General features: G+C 44.1%; 1 protein-coding gene across 1 annotated transcript in view; it reads right to left on the bottom strand.

The window, feature by feature from the left end:
* Window positions 1–19,834, bottom strand: part of LOC133015790 (protein sidekick-1-like) — a 159,287-nt gene that overhangs the window by 67,303 nt on the left and 72,150 nt on the right. The window contains exons 10-17 of the mRNA XM_061083067.1: window positions 18,671–18,865; window positions 16,243–16,359; window positions 15,836–16,003; window positions 15,302–15,404; window positions 15,014–15,187; window positions 11,943–12,079; window positions 10,155–10,302; window positions 1,476–1,616 (exon numbers count right to left, since the gene is read on the bottom strand). Of these exons, the coding sequence (XP_060939050.1) occupies window positions 1,476–1,616; window positions 10,155–10,302; window positions 11,943–12,079; window positions 15,014–15,187; window positions 15,302–15,404; window positions 15,836–16,003; window positions 16,243–16,359; window positions 18,671–18,865 (1,183 nt within the window). The remainder of the gene's footprint in view (window positions 1–1,475; window positions 1,617–10,154; window positions 10,303–11,942; window positions 12,080–15,013; window positions 15,188–15,301; window positions 15,405–15,835; window positions 16,004–16,242; window positions 16,360–18,670; window positions 18,866–19,834) is intronic.

Here is a 19,834-nt window from a genome sequence, read left to right as displayed (position 1 = left end):
GAGAAAGGAGAACTGGAAGCGTTTCACCGGAGGAGGCGGAGCTCCGTGCTCTGACGCCCAAATGAGACGGTCCAGTGGCAAGAGTGTGAATTTCTATTTTCGACTGATTTGTGAAGAGGAGGCAGATAACGCAGTGAATGAGGATAAAGACCTGATAACTTCTCCTGCAATTATATGCAAATTGCTGCGATGGGGCTGATGACAGTTTGATTACACACAGTGTGTGTGACACTGCAGGCACACATCAAAGTGAAGGACAGCGACCAAGGGCAGCCAGAGCATCTGTAAAGTGCACTTGTGTGAATGTGTGTGAATGTGTGGGTGTGGTGAAATGTGTGATAACGGACAGAGAGGGGCAATGTAGAAGGGGTATTTCTGTATGTTATGATTTAACTGTGGTGATTTTTACAAAAACAACAACTCTAACTAATGATTCTTTTCATTTTGACGATGAAAACACAAATCATTTTTGACAATTTTTTCTTTTAACTTGTCTGCATATGACACAAATAACAATGATTCACAGCTCTTTAACTCTTGGTACCATTTAATTTTGGAACTGCAAATAAACTGTGTTATCGTCACTAAAATGGATATATTGGAATTATTTAAATAGTTCCAGTGTTTCTTGCACATGTAGAGGAAGAAGTTAAAGATCAATGACTGTGTTAAATACACAAGCAGCTCTCCTGTGCTTCCCTGAGTGACAGACACACAAAGAAGGCTGGTGTGATGCTGAGGTCCTCATCACAGGAACATACGCAGCTAAAGCAGAAACTTCTGTGTTTGACGCCTCGGTCGTTAGGTTAATAAAGTAAAACACTGACTTCTGAGCGTCTGAGTCATCGGAGTCAAACAAGCTAAACCCACCTTTGTACCTGGAAAAGCCAAATTCTGTGGAAAATGAAACATTCTCCTTTGAACCAGAGCAATTAGAAGATTCATTTGAGAAGTTTAAATTGGTTGAGTGTGGAGAGAGCGCTGACCTTTGAGGGAACAAAGAGCCAGAGTGTCCGAAAAAGGACAAAGCCGTCTCAGCTTATTAGGTGTGTGGCACCATTTCCTTTCATATAACTTTCTCTGTGAGAGTCTGGTCTGCTCAACAATACAGGCGTGATAACCAAGCTGCTAAATGCCCATCAGCAGGCTCATTAGCTCAGAGGGCTTTATTTACCGTCTTCAATAACTCTTTACTAAATGAAATGACGTTCTGTCCCGAGGACGAAACGCTGGAGGGAGCAAACCGCACAATGCAGACAAAACAAAAAAGCTGGAGAACCTATTGTGACAGGAGCGCACTCGCCCAGCTGGCTAATGGGTTCGCAGTTACCAATTAGCCCGGTGAGGTCACGAAGCCGCCATAAAATATTTTGCAGAGACACTTTCTACTAAAAATTAATGGACACCTACCACCCACTGGCATTGCTATAAAGCCAGATATGCATGTGTGTGCACTTCTGTGAGTGTGTGTGTACCTGAGCACGTATCCCCGGAGGACTCCGTTGAGCTGGGGCTCGGGTGGAGGCTGCCACTGCACCATGATGGACTGGTTGGTGCGCCCACTGGCCACGATGTTCTTCGGGGGAGCGCTGGGTGCCTCCTCCCTGAGCATCAATCTGAAACACACACACACACACACAGACACACACAGAGAGAGAGAGAGTAAATAAGTACCAGAGAGACACATTGTGATCAGGCCCTCTGTGTTTTGTAATGAGGAGATCAGTCAGGCTGAAGAAGTGTAAGAGTTTGTCCAACGTATCGCTTCTCTGGACGGGTTGCACAGTAACAGTGAGTCGGCTAAAGACTCTTTTAAGCTCAATGTTCGATGCATAAACTGAGCAGTAGCACTGGAAATCACCAGGGGGCAGTGTTGTCAATAGTTCAGGAGACACGACCACACAACTCCAGGAAGACATTTCATCCCTGACTGAACTTTTGGAGCAGAGACTTTGTGAGTTGGTGAGAAACACTCCAGACGCTTTTGAGAATTCCAAGGCATACAGTATACCTTAAATGACACAAACCCAAGTATGCCTGCCTATATTTTGAGCTTATTTCTTTAAAAGCATATGAATTATTTAAAACTCAGCATAAATGAACTAGGGATGGGCATTCGATTAAATTGTCTTAATCGATCTTCGGGCTGAGAGCTAGCTCGATTTGACGGTTCTCGACCTCTCAGTCCAGTGGTTGTCACGCCATCACTCCCGGAACCCCTCACCCAGACCCGGGTCTGTCCGGGTTCCCTTCCCCGTGGACTGAGGGTCCGTGTGCGGACATGAAGCCGAGCAGCGGAGGCTTAGCTCCGGGCTGCTTCCTCCAGCTGCTAACATCCTCCCTGTGCTGCGTTCAGGGAAACTCGGATATTCCGACGTCCTGCCACATAGCGAACATGCAATAGTTTTCATCGATGAAAAAATGTCATTTACGAAATTCTTAATGATCAATTAATCCATCGTCTATTAATTATGCCCATCCCTAAAATGAACGACATGAAAATATGAACATAACAAATTTCCAAGACGTTTCCAAAGCTTTTGGGAGATTATTTTTTTCCATGACTTTTCCAGGCCTGGAAAAACACACATTTTAAAAATCCATGACTTTTCCAGGTTTTCCATGACCGTACGAACCCTGTTGGAAGAACTCCGGTCTAAGATCACATGATCATGTTTATCACAGGAGAGATTCACTGTTCCGAGCTGCAGCTTATTACCGAGCGTCACTTCCCGGCTCTAAGCAGCTCTGATGAATTCTGTCCTCATCCTCCTGGTGCATCTTGCAATTTCATTAAAAACATTTGTTTTTCATCTCTGGCTTTATTGTTAATTTATTTCAAACAAGCCGCCGTCGCTGATGAAGCCGGTGAACGCATCACTTCCAGTGCGCTGGCGGATCTCTCCTGGGAACGATGGAGCCGACACTGGGAGTTTAAAACAACAACATGTGAAACACGTCCCTGAACTCGCTGTGTTTCATTCACTATCGGCAGAGAACAACAAATAACACATTTACTGTCTGCGTGTTGCAGATGATTGGTTTTGACTTGAGTTTTTTTTTTTCCTAATTACGTTTCATCTCTACTCCAGTGATCCTCGTCTGGTGAGTTTCAGCCTCAACCCGACCACAGCCGCCCCAGTGGAGCAGCTACACACCATGACAGCAGCAGAAAGTTAAATCACTATTAGCCATGAGCTTGTCTTTTCAGTGTTATCCCCACCTCTCTCTCTCTCTTTGCACCCCCCCACCCCTCTCCTCCTCTCCTCTGTCACTCTGAATCAGTTTCACAATCTTTCTTTTGACACTTTGAACTTCTTCTCAAGTTTTATTCTCCCCCATCTGCAAACTTTCACCTTTCATCCATCATGTCCTTTGGCCTCAATTATTTCATCCTTCTATCTTTTACTCATCTCCCTCCCTCATGCTCTGCTCTATAACTACCCCCCCATCCCCACACCCCCCCCGACACACCCATAACCCCCTGCACCCCCCCACCCGTGATTAAAGCTCCCAGCCCTCTCATGGTTGATAAAGCACACGGGCCGACTTGGTCAGCTTCTGGCTTTACTGTAAGCAGCTCAGCTAATGTAATCAGAGCCATATGTGCTAACACACACACACACACACACACACACACACATATAAACAAATTTCTCCCGCTTAAGACACACTACTACATCCGATGGTCTTTTCCCTTCCATGGATTACGCCTGCAGATTTACATTACCCTCTCTCGCCAACCCCCCCCCATCTCTCCCAGAATGATTCTCTATAAGCTATTGAGCCATTAGCTGTGGTTTGGGCTCCCCCCGTATTTGTGTGTGTGTGTGTCTGAATCTGTACGTGCCTGTAAATGTGTGTGTACATCTCTATGTGTGTGTTTGTGTGGAAGCTGTTAGCTGGAGACTTGTGCAGGCGGATATACGGCACAGGCCAGTGGTTTTACAGCTGTGCTTTACTTCCATTAGGTTAGGCACTGTCAGACAGCACCAGGTGCTGCAGGCGCAGACATCTACACACACACACACACACACACACACACACACATGGGCTAATGGGCCTTGTGTGAATGAGATGGGCATTAGTGTAGCCGTCTGGAAATGGGGTATATATATAATCCTCAACTCTGCCACTGCTTCTGACTGATGACACACATTAATGCACATACACAAACTCACGCCGCACAAACACCTACAAACCCCATACAGTACCGAGCAGATGCGGCCATTCACTGTGTGACTGCAGATGAAACACACACACACACAAACGCACATTAAAACACTTCTGCTGGATTTGCAGAAACTCCTCGTGAATCGCCTTAATTCCCTGCCGCCATTTACGAGTGAATATTTCATTCAGTCGGTTCAGTGTGAGGACATCGACTGCACAGTGGAGATTACACACATGTATAAAAACACCAACACACCAACACACTCCTCTTAACAGCCGCAGACATTCACACCGACACTCACACATCAAGCGCACACTGCACAACGACACCGGCTGATCGCTGCTTGACACACTTTCTCTGTCCCCTGTTATTAAGGAAAGGAGGAAAGCTTTCAGCTGGAGATCTACATGTTTTCTAGTCTGAGTGACAGTGTGTCTGTGTGTGTCTGTGTGTGTTGGATGGTGGTGGTGGGAGTTTGTGAGTCTCTCTGCTGTGGGAATTAGAAAAACTTTCTAAGTCCTTCTCCACAGTCCGGTGCCCGTGGCTTTCTCACCAAATCCACGTACACACGACTCTTAAATTTAACGGCGTTACCGAGACGTTAAGTCGGCCTCTATTCAAACAGGATGGGAAAAATGTTTGGTCCAGCCGGGAATGAGAAATAGAGCAATGTGAATGGAGGGTTATAGAAATAAAAAGAAAAAAGGAAAGAGAGAGAAAGCAGATGTGATGTGACTGGTTACGACCAACTGGATAAATGACCTTATTTTCTTCTCGCCTGACACTTTTAGTCGAGTCTCCTTTAAATGTTGTGCTGTAGCGCTGGAGGTTAAAAGCTGCTCTAATGGAAGAGGCTGACACACTAAAGAGACTCTGTCGGGGAAATGAAACGCCGTGGATCCTCTCCCAGTGAATCAGAAACCAGCTGCGGCTCAGATCTGCTACTGTACACGTCCTTTATGTTTCTAACTTAAATAAAAACAACATTCATACACATACACGTCCACGTAGCAGCTTCCAAAACAATTCAAATGTCAGTGTAGATACTGTGTTATTATTGCTGGTGGTGGTTTAAAAGAAAAACGCATTCTGCACGAACATAAGATAAGAAAGCCGACTGTAATAATGTAATGATTTTCTTTTAAACTGTATTCAATGTACCTCGTCTCCCGATGTTGATTTACTGTCACACGCTTACAACAAACAAAGAAAATAAACAATCTGAGCTGTAGCTGCTCCTGTCTGCTCGTGTCTGTACATGATTGTGTCTGTGGAGCAGGGAAACACTAACGACCTGCATCCAGACAAGAGGTCCATCCGTTTATCGGGTTCGGCTAATTTGAGGCCGATTAGAGCTTTTCTCAAACAATGAGCGGTCGATGGACGTGAGTGTCGGCTACAGTCGCTGATCCTCGGTGCTGCTGGTGATAAACAACATTCTCGTAGAAGCGACGCCTGGAAAGAGACGTGTTTTGGCTCATGGACAGTGGTGAGCCATTCAAAATCATTATCACTGTTGACTCCAATGTGTCAGCGGCTCACTGATGGATTGGAATGAATTCTTGAACAGGATGAGGATCCCTGGACTTTTCCTCTAGTGCCACAGTGAGTTCATGAATCTCCTGTGAATCCTCTCTACCGCTACCAGATACATAACCATATCATATTTGGTACAGATATTCATGAACAGGAGGAACTAAGGAGATCCGTTGTGCTAAAATCATTTTAATTTAATTTAGTTAATTTTAATTTATGATCTGCAAAATATTCTCTCACTAGAATCTCTGTAGAGCTCGAGCTCTGCCATCAGCCCCTGGGACTACATTCTTGATTTCATTAAATTTAGCAAATTAGTAAATGCATTTCTCTTGTATGCAGTGCCGGATTCAGGATCTTTCTAAATGAGGGGCCCATGAAGGGACACAGTTTACACAGAGGAGCCAATTATAGGGGCTCGGGTTAGTTTAAGAGTCGCACAACTCCTGATTCAGTAAAGTGCACATTTAACTCAATCCTTGTTTACTCTATAGCTTTGAGTGAAGCCCTACAACATTTAATATAGTTAAAAAATTGTATTTGTTGTCATATTTATAGTTTGTGTTATTAGTTAGTGACTTGTCAGCGATCGCCCCTGCTTAGATACAAACAATATCTAAATCTACTGACCTCCAAAAACTTCTAATTCTATGCGATACTGCATCATTTTGAAAAGCTCAAGTTAAAGTTCTGAATTTACCTCATTCCTGTTTTATTTTGACTCGTATATATATATATATATATAGAACGTATAGTGTTTGTTGTTTGTGTTTCAAGCTCACATCTAAAAATGTTCCCAGAACCGCAGAGTGAGTTTTACTGCTGTTCCTCTGCACCCCCTCCAAACAGTAAACATCAGACCTATATAAACACACAGTAATGAGATGACTCAGGCTTATATTTATGTGCCAGTGTACGTCCTGCTTATATTGCCGGTATCAGTGGAATCCAGCCAGGTACATGTAGGAGGAGGCTGCAGCTTATTTCCTCCTGTTCCAAATGTCCAAAGACAACATGTAATTTAACTAATAATGAGCTTCTCCTCTGGCAGAGCTCTTCTCTCTGCAATCATCTGCTCCACATCATAAACTAGAGTAATCACTCGCCACATTAAAAGAACCTTTGCAGCAACAATGAACCACAGATTCACAGAGAAGATGTTGGAAAGCAAAAGAGCAAATCCCTTGCAAATGATAAATCTGTGAAGCTCCCAAAGCATTAAAAACATCCACATGCACATTAGGCTTGTGTATGTTTCTACGCTTTGACAGTAGAAACCCCCGGCGGAGATATTCTAATAAGTTCTGGTGCTGACTGAACAGCTGGAATAAAAAAAAATGTAAAGAAAAGAGAACGGAGACGGATGGTTTAAAGTTGCGATGATGCCTGGAAGTTTGGGGCATTTCTGCATAATCTGTCTTATGTGTTAATGCTTCCTCTGTACAGACGGTAATGGTGTGAGTGCACGCCATGCATGAGTAAATCCCCGTGTGTGTGACAGTCCAGATGGTATAATTGGATTCATAGAAAGAGTTTCTGCATTAAGAAGTAATGTTTTTCAGCTCTGATCACAATCGTTCACATGCTCTCACTGGAGGATCGTCTCTCATGACCTCTTTTCCTGGAAACATGGTTCTCTCTTGTGCGAGAGGAGGCGAGAACAGACACGCAGGGTGAGAAGCTCTGAGTAGAGCCCTTATGAAACCACACTTTAATTCCCTAGATCCAGATTTGTATATGTATTAGGGTTGCAAAGGGGCGGAAAGTTTCTGGTAAATTTCCGGAAACTTCGCAGAAACTTTCCACGGGAATATTAAGCTCGGGAATTTGGGGAATTTTGGAAAAAAAACAACAACTATGCAAATTAAACGCTAAGCAATAAAAACATCATTCAAAACTCTATTTTAAAGATGTATGGAATGCAGCACACGCTGCATGTTGAATTTCAACCCTCCACTGTGCATTCTTCCATCACATGCACAGATAACTCCCAGCATCCTTCACTCTACAGCAGGGCTATTGAGGCCTGCTGTCTGTTCATCTAGCCTATTTCTATTCATTTATCCATCAATTGTAAAATATTTTTACAGACAATTCCAATTGTTTGGCTAACTATTTATATCTCTGGCATTGCATTAGTGTTTTTTTACAAACTTTTTTCTCATCTTATTCTACAGAACAATGCCACGTGCACTATCTCATGTGTGGAGACGTTTCATCCCATCCAATGTAGAAGGAAAGGCTGTGTACATTTGCAAATACTGTGCAAAGACCTATGTTAAGAATGACACAACGATGCAGAAGCATATAGTCAAGTGCCCAAAGTTTCCTCAGGGCTCAAATCAGCCTATGAAAAATCAAAATGTTTATATTTATGTCTGTATATGACAAGGTAAATACAGTTAGTATAAATTACCCACAACATTTCCAGTTTATTCCCGTTAATTCCCGTTAATTCCCGTTTACTCCCATGGAAAGTTTCCAACTTTGAATATTCCCGGAATTTTGCAACCCTAATATGGATACATATCAGCCCGCTGAGTTGTTTTCATCAAGAGCCCTGAATTACTTTTCCAGAAATCGAGGAAGATGCTGAGAATCCCACATTGATAAAGAACATTCAAATAAATTCCTGGATCCACAGCAAAATTAAAAGGCTTCTTCCCGGAGCGTCATCGTATCCTTCCACCAAATATCATGGTAATCCATCCAGTAGCAACAAACCAATAGACAAACAAACAGACCCGGGGGGAGAACATCAAAAGAGTTTAAAGTATAAATGAATGTTGTCGTGTTAAAGATCCTCATCAGGAGAAGAACAAAATGGGAGCGTGCAGAAGCAGCTGGACGTTCAAACTTTAATAAGGGCTTCTTGTCATCAATATTACAAAACCGCTCCTTCACTCGCTCCTCTGTTCCCTCCCTCCGTCCACATCACTGTAGTTTGTCGTCCTTCTCATTTGGCACCCAGGCTCCAGCAGGACACTCTCCCTCCGCCTCGCTCTCTTCCCGGTGTTTTCAAGTGCGGCCTCAGCTTTGGCATCGGCGACTAATCGTGTGCACGTCCAGGCAGACGTCCAGCAGATGAGAGGCCGAGTGCACGTGGTTACGTATGAAACCAAACCCCGAAGTAGAGAGGTGTCCATCTGGTCTGATGCGCCGACCAGTGATGACTTGTCCTCCTGCCAGTCATTCGTTTGAAGGGGATCAATCCAATCTACTCTCCAGGGCCCCTGACAACCAACCTTGGACTATAGAGCCCGGCTGTTGGACACAAACAATACCCTGGTGCATGTAGGAGGAGAGTAACGGCTGAAAACAAGAAGCACTCAAGCCATTCTTTGGATAAAAGGAGAACAAAGGGGAGAAAGATTCAGAGTATGACAAGCTGGAGAGGACAGAACTACACGCTGAGGGGGGGAAGGAAAGTGGAAGAGAGCGATCTGAGGCGTGTGAACGTGACGTCTACAGCTCCCGTTGATGCTGCTGAGTCTATTTGGCTGAAATGCAACTGGCATCTGCCTCTGGTCAGACTCTGCAGCCAGAGAAAAACCATGTTCATGTGTGTGTGTGTGTGTGTGTGTGTGTGTGTGTGTGTGTGTGTCACATCTGTTGCATTGTGCACGTGACGGAGATTTGGTGTGGAGTCTTTAACTAAAACTCTCGCCACAACTCCCCTAAACCCTCGGTCACTGCAGTTCCATCACTGCTATGGCATCATAATTATCCCCATGAGGGTTTTGTCTCTTGGGATAAACATGAAACTCAAACACACTGACATAAAAACATCTGCACGGCAATTTATTTACTTTTCAGGCCAACGCTCTCTTTTTATACACACGAGGAACCATTAATTTCATCATTTTTGCTCACACACAAACACACACACACACACACACACACACACACACACACACACACACACACACACACAGACACACACACACACAGTGTAGACATGGATGTGATGAATATAAATTGCTCATTGCAAAGGAAATGGATTCTAAACAAAAACGACTGCTCCCTTCATCCTTGCCTTGTTAGAATCCTCCATGTTTCATCCCCATTCTGAATCCCATATTCCTATTCATCCACATGATAACCTACACACACACAGACACACACACAGGGACACACACACACACACTGCCACTTACTTAGACACACAAATTAGAGTGTGTGTGGGTGCATACACTGCGGCTTGTGACTGTAGAAAGGTTTCTGTTTATTCATTCCCAGTTTGTGTGAGGCAGTGTGACCAAGTCTATTACACAGAGATGGAACAGGGCAAATAAAAATCTATTTCACACAAATCATCGCGTGTTCTACATAAAGAACGGGTTTCATGCTTTCTGTGGAAAACATCAGTGAAATAGTGATTGTGGGAGTGTGGCATCACGGGAAGTAAAGTATCGGTAATAGTGAGTCCGTGTTGCTCTCTTACCGTTGTGTCTCCGCGCTGTACTGACCCCGGCCCACTTGATTGACAGCACAGAGTCTGAACTGATAGGTCCTGGCCGGTGTGAGCCCGCCCACCGACACCTGGGACACGGCGGGATCGACCTCCGATAGGTACACCTTCCACGGCGAGTCTAGACGGAGGGGACCAAAGATTAGGGGCTGATAATATCTGGTGGCTGCAGGACACACAGAGACACTCAGGACCCATGAATCAAAAGTATAGAGGGGGAGGAACAGATAAAAGAGGCGATGGAAGGATGGAGGAAAGTTTAGATGGAAGAAGGAGATTAAGAAGGAAGCCGGTGTGTGTCCGTGCCAGCTTGTTGAAAACTTATCTTTCTTCTGAAGAGACAGTTACACTAGTGTCACAGCAGCAGCTACATGTCAGAATAAGAGAGAGGGACGGTCTAACATGGAAATACACAACGTAAGAATCTAATATATAACACAACCTCACACACACACACAATAGGTAGTAAACAGAACTCTCTCATTCCTCAATGCCTTGGTTCAGTCTTCACAGAAATTGACATTTAAACTCTCAGCTTTCCCGGATATCTCTCTTCATCCGTCCCTGTTTTTGTCTCTCGCCGGATTTTCTCCGCGTCTCTCTCTCTCTCTCGTTCATACAATTTTTTTTTTTTTTTTTTATCATTGTTTTGGAAAGTACCGTCTGAAGAGCAGCAGTTGAAATTGCGACAGCAGAATACTTGAAGTCCTATTCATGCTTTCCCTCTAAACGTTATCAGGATTATGGCAATTCTATGGCTTAGGTTTATTTTGTTGATTTAGTTTTTATTCTTTTTCACTTGGAATACATTGTGTCATTTGTTTTTCGGTCAGAGGAAGACTCTTTTTTCTGTGGTAGCATTTGAAGCATCCAAGGTTGAGTCAGGAAGCCAGATCCATATTGTCTCTGTGAGGCGACACTCAGACTTTCCCGGAGACACAACAACGTTTTGTCGAGATGAGCCGAGGTTTAGACATATTTGTTCCATTAGAGCAGCAGCACATGAAGACTAATGGAATGTGGCCACTACAATCCTCCTTTCTGCTTTGTCAGGGCCGATTTGATGGCGATACACCTGTTCCCTTGTTAGCTCTCTGTACGGATCATCAGCCCGGGCTCCCTGACGCCTCCGGGATTGAGAATGAATACCTCCACCTCAAACACCATCCATCTCCAGATTAACTCTCACATCCAGCACAATCCCCCTTCACAATCAGAGCGGAGATTATTCAAAATGTCTAAACTATAATGTGTCATCGTTTCCCACTCGTCCCTCAGTCACGAGCCAGGTGCTCAGCTGTGCACGTAATGTTTTCGCCGAACCACTCGTCCCTTTAGTTTACAGCCGGAGAGAGAGTGGCTCTGCAGCCGTCTCCCTCCTGTCTCTCTACCCTCCTTGGTCCCGCTCTCATCTTTCTCTCCCCCACCTCTCCTTCTCTTTTGACAGAGAGCCAGCCTGCTGTTAAAACATCTGCCGTGGAGCGAGTGAGCGACAGAACGAGAGGGGGAGTCGTAACGAGGGAGGGAGGGATGGATGGAGGGAGGGAGGGAAAATAAGAGTTTATTTATAGGGAACCAGGATGAACATTTACACAGCAACACCATTCTCCATATGTCTGCCTCTTGTAAATGAGTGTGTGTCAGTGCCTGGTAGACAGCAAGTGTACAGCTGTTTGCCGCTTTGCTGCTCAGGGACTAGAAGAATGAACACACACACACACACACACACACACACACACACACACACACACAGATACGTACTGTTCTCCGATAGCTCCAGCAGGTAATACAGAAGAGGGGAGTTTCCATCGAAGGGGCGGAGCCAGGACAGGTGGACGGAGCGGGAGTCGGAGTCGTTGAGCCGGGCCGTCAGGGAGCGGGGGGAGTGAGGCAGCTCTCTGAGAACAGCCAACACAAAACAACATCACATGAGCTTAACAGTCATTTCTCCAGTGAATTCATCAGAACTGAGTCTTATGAGGAAAAGTTGTTTTGGCATTTTTGCCAAGAATTAGATGAAAGGATCTGAGCACTGAACAGGAAGCTAGAGGCAGCAGCTGGTTAGCTTAGCATCGTACAAAGACAGGAAATGGGAGGAAACAGCCGAGCTCTGTCCATCAAAAAGAAACAAAATCAAACCAATAGCATCTCTACAGGTTTTAATTAGGACGAAAGGAAGTGTTATATAAAAATATTCCCATGGTTACAACTAACAACCAAAGGAATTGATTGAAAAACGTAAAACCTATTCATCTATTTCTCGGTTGCAACCAGTGGAGAAAGTAGAAAGAACAGTTCGAACACACAACTCCCAGTAAAACCACAACTAGTCATTTTCACACTTGATATAAACTGGTTTTTCTACAGATTAAATAAAAAGTTGTGCATAACTTGTAAATTTTGCAAGCAGATGTATTTTTACCTTCAGACCAAACCAGACCTGATTCCAGTCTTTTTCTCAAACTAGTTTCAGCTCTCGATTTATATTTCCGCTGCCGAAGTGAAGAAGTATCTATTTCTCATCTAACTCTCCACACGGAAGCAAATCACCATATTTTCCAACGTGTGAAACTAATATAAACTATAAACAAGTCTGTGAAAATGTGCCAAGACGTCTCATCAGACTGATATTTGTTGCCTGTGTTTTGCTTTTCTATTAGATGTGTGTGGTAGAATAATGTTGGCACCGACAGTCCGGGACCAGTCCCAGTGGATGAATACCTTTTATATATATATCTGTGGTTTGCCTATTTTTTATGCTGATATTTTTCCCCCTGTAGGTTTGCTGCACATATCTTACAACATCTATTAAAACCAAAATCCTCCAAACACTTGGCCGTCCCCCTGTGAACGCTTGTGCATCGCTGCCATGTTAATAACAAAGACAGCAACACAGATATATTCATGAAAGCAATACAGAGTGTCCAGACGTTTGATTAAACTGAATTTAGTGGCTCATATCTCTGTTTCAAAAACAGTTGGCCTGAAGGAGGAGAGGAAAGGGAAATCAGATATCAGGTTCTCTCTGGGTGAAGGTAATAATAAGAGTGAGGATATTAACAGAGCACATAAAAGATCAATATAAATATATTTACACTGAAATCTTGATGAAAAAAAAGTCCCTTGAGCCCATACTGGCTGCATCTCATATTCATAAGCTCATCAATTATTACTTATTAATTATTATAATCAATGATGTGTGAATATCCAATCCGAGGGGTCTCCTCTTGACAGACCGCAGCCTCAAGTTTCATCAGAATATGATGCAGTTCAAATGCGTCAACGCTTGTTTTTTGTTGGCGCTGCTTTACATTTTTAATATTCATGTGTTGAACATGTCAGAAAATGAGGAAAACAGAGAGAGAGAGATAGAGAGAGAGAGAGAGAGAGAGAGAGAGAGAGAGAGAGAGAGAGAGAGAGAGAGAGAGAACGAAGAGGAAGAAGCAAGTACGGCAGTGAGTGAGGCAGAGAGGGAGCGAGGGGAAATGAGAATGATGTTTTCTTCTCCGAGCTGACATGATTGTATTAATTAATAGATGAGCTTAGTGAACGTTAGAGCCGACACCTTCACGCAGCAAACGCACACACAAACACACACAGACACACACACTCACAAACACATGGGTGGGTCTTGTGGGAGCTGAACCAATAACCTGCTGGTAATTAGTCTGTCTCCTCAGACGCCGGCGTCTGTTACCCTCTGTGACCCGTTGATACTGAGCTAACGAGAATGTCAGTCACACACACACACACACACACACACACACACGCACACGCACACACACACACACACACACACAGTCGTACAGAAAGCCCTTCGTTCCCCCACATATTTTCCGCGGAGCCCTAATCAGAGATCCACTCCCTCCCTCAGAGTTTGACACATGCAACCTCTCGTCGTTCTATAATTTATAAGGATTCAGACTCATGTTCTCTCTCTCACGCATCCTGCAACTGCATTAATATATCATAAGTGCCTTTTTATAAGTATATTGTTCGAGTGCACATTTATTGACAAATGCCACCACCTGACTCTCCTGTCACAGTGGCTGTGTGACGTCTGAGGAGCGGCTGCTCTCACACTCACCATGTGGATGCTACATGAACAAGTTTCACACTTTAAAGATGGAACCCGGCTCTGACTGCGTGCACATGGCAACTGATCGCAGATATGACCTTACACTACGTCTATTAATAACTCACATTCAATCGCCACATTCCCACACTTTGTAGTTTTAATTGCATTGACAAGTCTTTGGGCGAGAGAGCGTCTGCTCACTGATAGAATGTGGTTATTATTGGATTTTTTTTCATTAGGCTACAGTGTAATAATCTGACAGTAACACTTGCAATGCAATGTGCCAAATTACCTATCTGCAGCTTTTCCTAAATTACGTTCTGCAGAGTCAATCACTTTTTTGTTATTTTAACGCTCGACCCCATCGAGTCCTCTCTGCCAATCACAGCTGTGATTTCAATCACTCGGATCGCTCGCTGGGGATTGGTTGATTTCCTTCTTGATTGCTGTGCAAAAAGTCAAAGTGATTTTTGTGTCCAATCAAAAGGAAAGAATAATATCTCCCTTTGTATTTTTTGGATGAAAGCCTGCTCTGTATTTGACTCTATGTCATAAATACTGATGGAAATGTAAAGCACAGGATTATGTAGAGAAGAAGAAGCAGAATAAGAGTTGGATGAGACTGGTTAATATGCATCAGTGGTTAGCTTATCTTAGCATAAAGAGTGGAAACCATAGAGCGTGTAACGTGTTTCAGGCAGAAACGACAATGGACACTTAGCTCCCGACATCTCACAGGATTCTTTGCACTCACATGACTTCCAGGCGCGCAGAGTGAGAATCGTTGCCGGCCTGTGATGTCACCGTGCAGGTGTAGTCCCCGATGTCACCTGACCACGTCTGGCCAATCGTCAGAGAGCCCTGGCGCACAGCAACACGGGCGCCACTGGTCGGAGGGACTGGTGTACCACCACGATCCCACTTGAAGCTACAACAGGGAAGTAAACAAGTTCTTTATACGGAATGCATCCACTGCACATGACACATAGAGAACCAGGTGTTCATAGGATAAGTATTCATGTAATAACGATAAAAAAGTGACCTGATATTGACTCTGGGGTCATATGTGGCGTTACAGTCCAGGACAGCAGTGGTTCCTTTGATCACACGCTTGTCTGTCGGAGGCACAGAGATGATTGTGCGTCCTGAAAAAGACCAAAGAGAAAGAGTTAAATAGAGGTGGGAGAAATTTAAGTTTGAAATTGAATTAGTTTGATATTCTCCTCTGGTATTAACTAATTCAATATGTGTGCATTTAAATATCTGCTGCTCCGGAGATATTCGAGAGTCTTTCATCTGAAGCTGTCAGGATGTAAATACAAACACAAGGCAATCGATAAGTTCACCATAAGTTTATCAATCATCCCTTCACTCGACCAATCAGATGATTATTTCACCATTGCACTGGTCCACCGCATCAATAACCAATCCCACGGCGGCTCACTAGCCTCGGCTAATGCGATTGGACAGCAGCTGATAAATTACTGTTCCACGACTTCTGTTTGAGTCTGTTTAGTAAATGTATATCGAGCAGTTTAGTGTAGTTTTTTTTCTCCGTGAGCATCGTGAGTCTTACGCCACACGGTGAGCGCCGCCGTGTGGTTGATGCTGCCCTCGGAGTTGGAGGCGGTGCAGGTGTATTCTCCCGAGTCCTGGAAGCTGACTGGCTGAATCTGCAGCCCCCCCGACTGCAGCTGCGTGAACCTGGGAACCTGCACCGAGCCGCTGGCCAGGACCTGCAATCCTACAGAGAGAGAGAGAGAGAGAGAGAGAGAGAGAGAGAGAGAGAGAGAGAGAGAGAGAGAGAGAGAGAAAGAGAGAGAGAGAGAGAGAGAGAGAGAGGGAGAGGGAGGGAATTATAAAAACAGCCTTGAGCTGGAGGAGAGTAATTAAGACATTAGGCGTGTTTTTAATTACAAACACAGGATGTTTATCAGAGTCGGTGTTCACAGCGTGTCTCACGGAGCGGCTGCTGTCCGTTACCTTTCCTCCAGGTGATGGCAGGTTTCGGAGCGCCGCTCGCCTGGCAGGTGAACAACGCCGTGTTGCCATCGGTTACTGTTTGGTCGAATGGGGGGGAAGTGAATGTCGGGGCCACGCCTGAAATGAAAAAGTGAGAGAAGTTGATTATGAGGGAGAAGACAGAAGAATGGAGAACGTGTCCTCTGTGATCAATGAGGGTTTTATCTATTATGTGATAGAACATGTTTGTGCATAAATGTGGAAGGTGGAGGTGGTAAAGCTCCATGGAAACTTTTTAATTATAATCAAGCGCTCACTAAACACAATGTGACAAAAGAGACAAATATAACTTTAATTAAGCAGCTGAAACATGAAGAAAACTGTCGAGTGAAGTCAGAACATTGAACTTGTTTTTTAGAATGTGAAAAAAAAGCCATGTTTTATTTTCGTGCTGCCCAGAAAAACTCACTTTCTAAAACAAACAGCATAGTAGGTGTTTGGTTTTCTAATTAAATCTCTTCTGACTCTTTGACCTGCAGCCTCTCATTCCTGTCAGCAGCAGCAAATGTCTGTTTCCAGGTTTACAGAGAGTTTACTAGATAAATGAAATTGTCCATTTCGAACAATACAAATTATTATAATCAGCACACACTTGGATAATTCATTCAAAGTTCAATTCGGTTTTAAAGCGAGACGCCAAGAAGTCATTGACGATGAGGATTTCCTGATGTACTTGATGGGAAACAGCATATGATGTGTTTTCTGACGCCCTAAAGACCCAAATGATCAAACTGAATAATTGAAAAAAATCACCTGGAAACTGATAATGAAATGCATGGATTATTCTTTGTCGTTGCAGCCCTTAAAAAGAACTAGAGCGTGAATCAGCTCATATAAAGAAGCTGACACCGACAAACAAGGGAGAAGAAAAAGCAAGTTCAGTCGAAGCGTTAACTCAGACAAATGAGAAACAAAGTGAAGGAGGAGAGATGGAATCAAGACAGGGAGGAATTAGCAGGTATCGTATATTTTGAGCAGCCGAGAGGTGTCGATGATGGTGAAGTTGATGCTGAAGGAAGAATTCTCCGCGGACCCAGAACTTGCTTGTACAGTAAAAGTTTTATTACAAAGCTCACAGATCAGGACGGACTCTAGAAGTCCGGAGACATCCACCTTTTTAGGAGTCGAGCCCACATTATATAGAGAGGTTGCGACCCAAGGCAACACAAACGTCCCAAATCTCGTGGTTCAACAGGACATAACTGCGTGTGTCTAAGCATATAATGTAAATGAAATAGTGTATTCATAAAGACATGCCTCATCTCTAATGATGATGTCCCATGTTCTATACTCATCCATTAACAGGTCAGTGATCATTTCCCTAGAAGAGAGAACTAACTAAAAATACAAGGAGGAGTTACTGAGAATCTTAAGATGAGGGCTGCATACTAAAACATGTGATTCTGGTTCATACCCAGGTTACAGGGTATGAACATCTATTGAGCTGAATTTACCACACAGGGTCTATAATAACAGTGCTGCTGCAGGTGTGTGTATTGATTAGGGTTGCAAAGGGGCGGAAAGTTTCCGGTAAATTTCCGGCAACTTTCCGGCAACTTTCCACGGGAATATTAAGCTCGTGAATTTTGGGAATTTTGAAAAAAAAAAACAACTATGCAAATTAAACGCTGAGCAATAAAAACATCATTCAAAACTCTATTTTAAAGATGTATAGAAGGCAGCACACGCTGCACGTTGAGTTTCAACCCTCCACTGTGCATTCTTCCATCACATGCACAGATAACTCCCAGCATCCTTCACTCTACAGCAGGGCTATTGAGGCCTGCTGTAGAGTGCAGGACTAGTCAGGTAAGTTTCAATGATATTACTGGGGAAAATATATTAGCATGCTGATTGAGGATTGTTCATCTGTTCATCTAGCCTATTTCCATTCATTTATCCATCAATTGTAAAATATGTTTACAGACGATTCCAATTGTTTGGCTAACTATTTATATCTCTGGCATTGCATGAGTGTTTTTTTACAAACTTTTTTCTCATCTTATTCTACAGAACAATGCCACGTGCACTATCTCATGTGTGGAGACATTTCACCCCATCCAATGTAGAAGGAAAGGCTGTGTTCATTTACAAATACTGTGCAAAGACCTATGTTAAGAATGACACAACGATGCAGAGGCATATAGTCAAGTGCCCAAAGTTTCCTCAGGGCTCAAATCAGCCTATGACAAAACAAAATGTTTATATTTATGTCTGTATATGACAAGGTAAATACAGTTAGTATAAATTACCCACAACATTTCCAGTTTATTCCCGTTAATTCCCGTTAATTCCCGTTAATTCCCATGGAAAGTTTCCAACTTTGAATATTCCCGGAATTTTGCAACCCAAGTATTGATGTGTGATTGGTTGTGTGTGACGGACTCACTGGAGACGAGCAGCTGAGTGTGAGTCTGCGTCTCTCCTGCAGCGCTGCGGGCGAAGCACTGGTAGATCCCTCCGTCTCCCGGCTGCACCCGGCGCACCGTCAGCCCGGCCGCCGCCGTGACCTTGTACCTGGGGTTCGCCAGTTTGGAGAGAGGCACGGCGTCCTTGTACCACTCTATCCGGGGCTGGGGAACACCTACGCATGTGAAAAAACAACACAAAGAGGGAGAATAACGTCAGCTTTTCCCTTAATAACAAACCAGCTGACCTCAGTGCCGAGCCGATCGTTCAAACTCCCACGAAAAACAGCCTCACACACGCTTTCCTTCACGGTTCTCCACTCGCCCTATAAATATGCATGCGGGCATAATGACTGCTAATAATATATTGATCGGAGGAGGTGGGTGGGAGGGTAAGGGTGGCAGGAGGGGCCAAAAAACAATCTGAATAAAAGATGGGGGACAGAGCAGCACATTGAATATCTACAGAATCAGCAGCCACCTGTCTGACATGCCAGATGTGACAGGCAGGGGGCGCGTGCAATTACTCTGTTTCAACCTCCGAGTGTGTGTGTGTGTGTGTGTGTGTGTGTGTTTGTGTGTGTGTGTGTGTGTGTGTGTGTGTGTGTGTGTGTGTGTGTGTGTGCACGAGTGGGAGTTTGAGGGAGAGATGAATTTCGCACTTTTTCCTCCATCTGTTGGTGTCAAGCTTTTCACCGACACGTGTGAAATATTCTCCCGACCCTCTCCTCGTCTCTCTCTCTCTCACTCCGTCACTCCACACTCGATCTGTCTCTTCTCCGTTCCCTCGTTCCTCCTCCCGGCCTCCATCCCTCTCTCTCCGTACCCTCGGGCCGCCGCTATTTAATTACACTGCCACTGTATCAGATTACTGAGGAGGGACATACACTCGCTCCCAGTGGGTGACAGAAAAGAGAGGCAGCATGTTGCCGGGTTTTTTTTGAGTCCATCTCGGCTCAAAACTGTGTTTTCGTGTAATCCATTTAAAAACAAGAGTCACGAACAAGAGCAATTTTCAGGCTTGGTTTCAGCATGTTAATCTGCTCCCTCCTCAAGAAGCCTTCGAACCAGATATACACTTCCTGAATAACTTCAAACCTCAGCATAATGTGATTTGAACGGAGTCACCTTGACGAAGCCGGAGA

The sequence above is a fragment of the Limanda limanda genome, chromosome 2 (assembly GCF_963576545.1).
Source record: "Limanda limanda chromosome 2, fLimLim1.1, whole genome shotgun sequence".
NCBI classification, from domain to species: Eukaryota; Metazoa; Chordata; class Actinopteri; order Pleuronectiformes; family Pleuronectidae; genus Limanda; species Limanda limanda.
The sequence above is the reverse complement of the archived record's forward strand: the minus strand, read 5'-3'. Positions and strand labels throughout refer to the sequence as shown.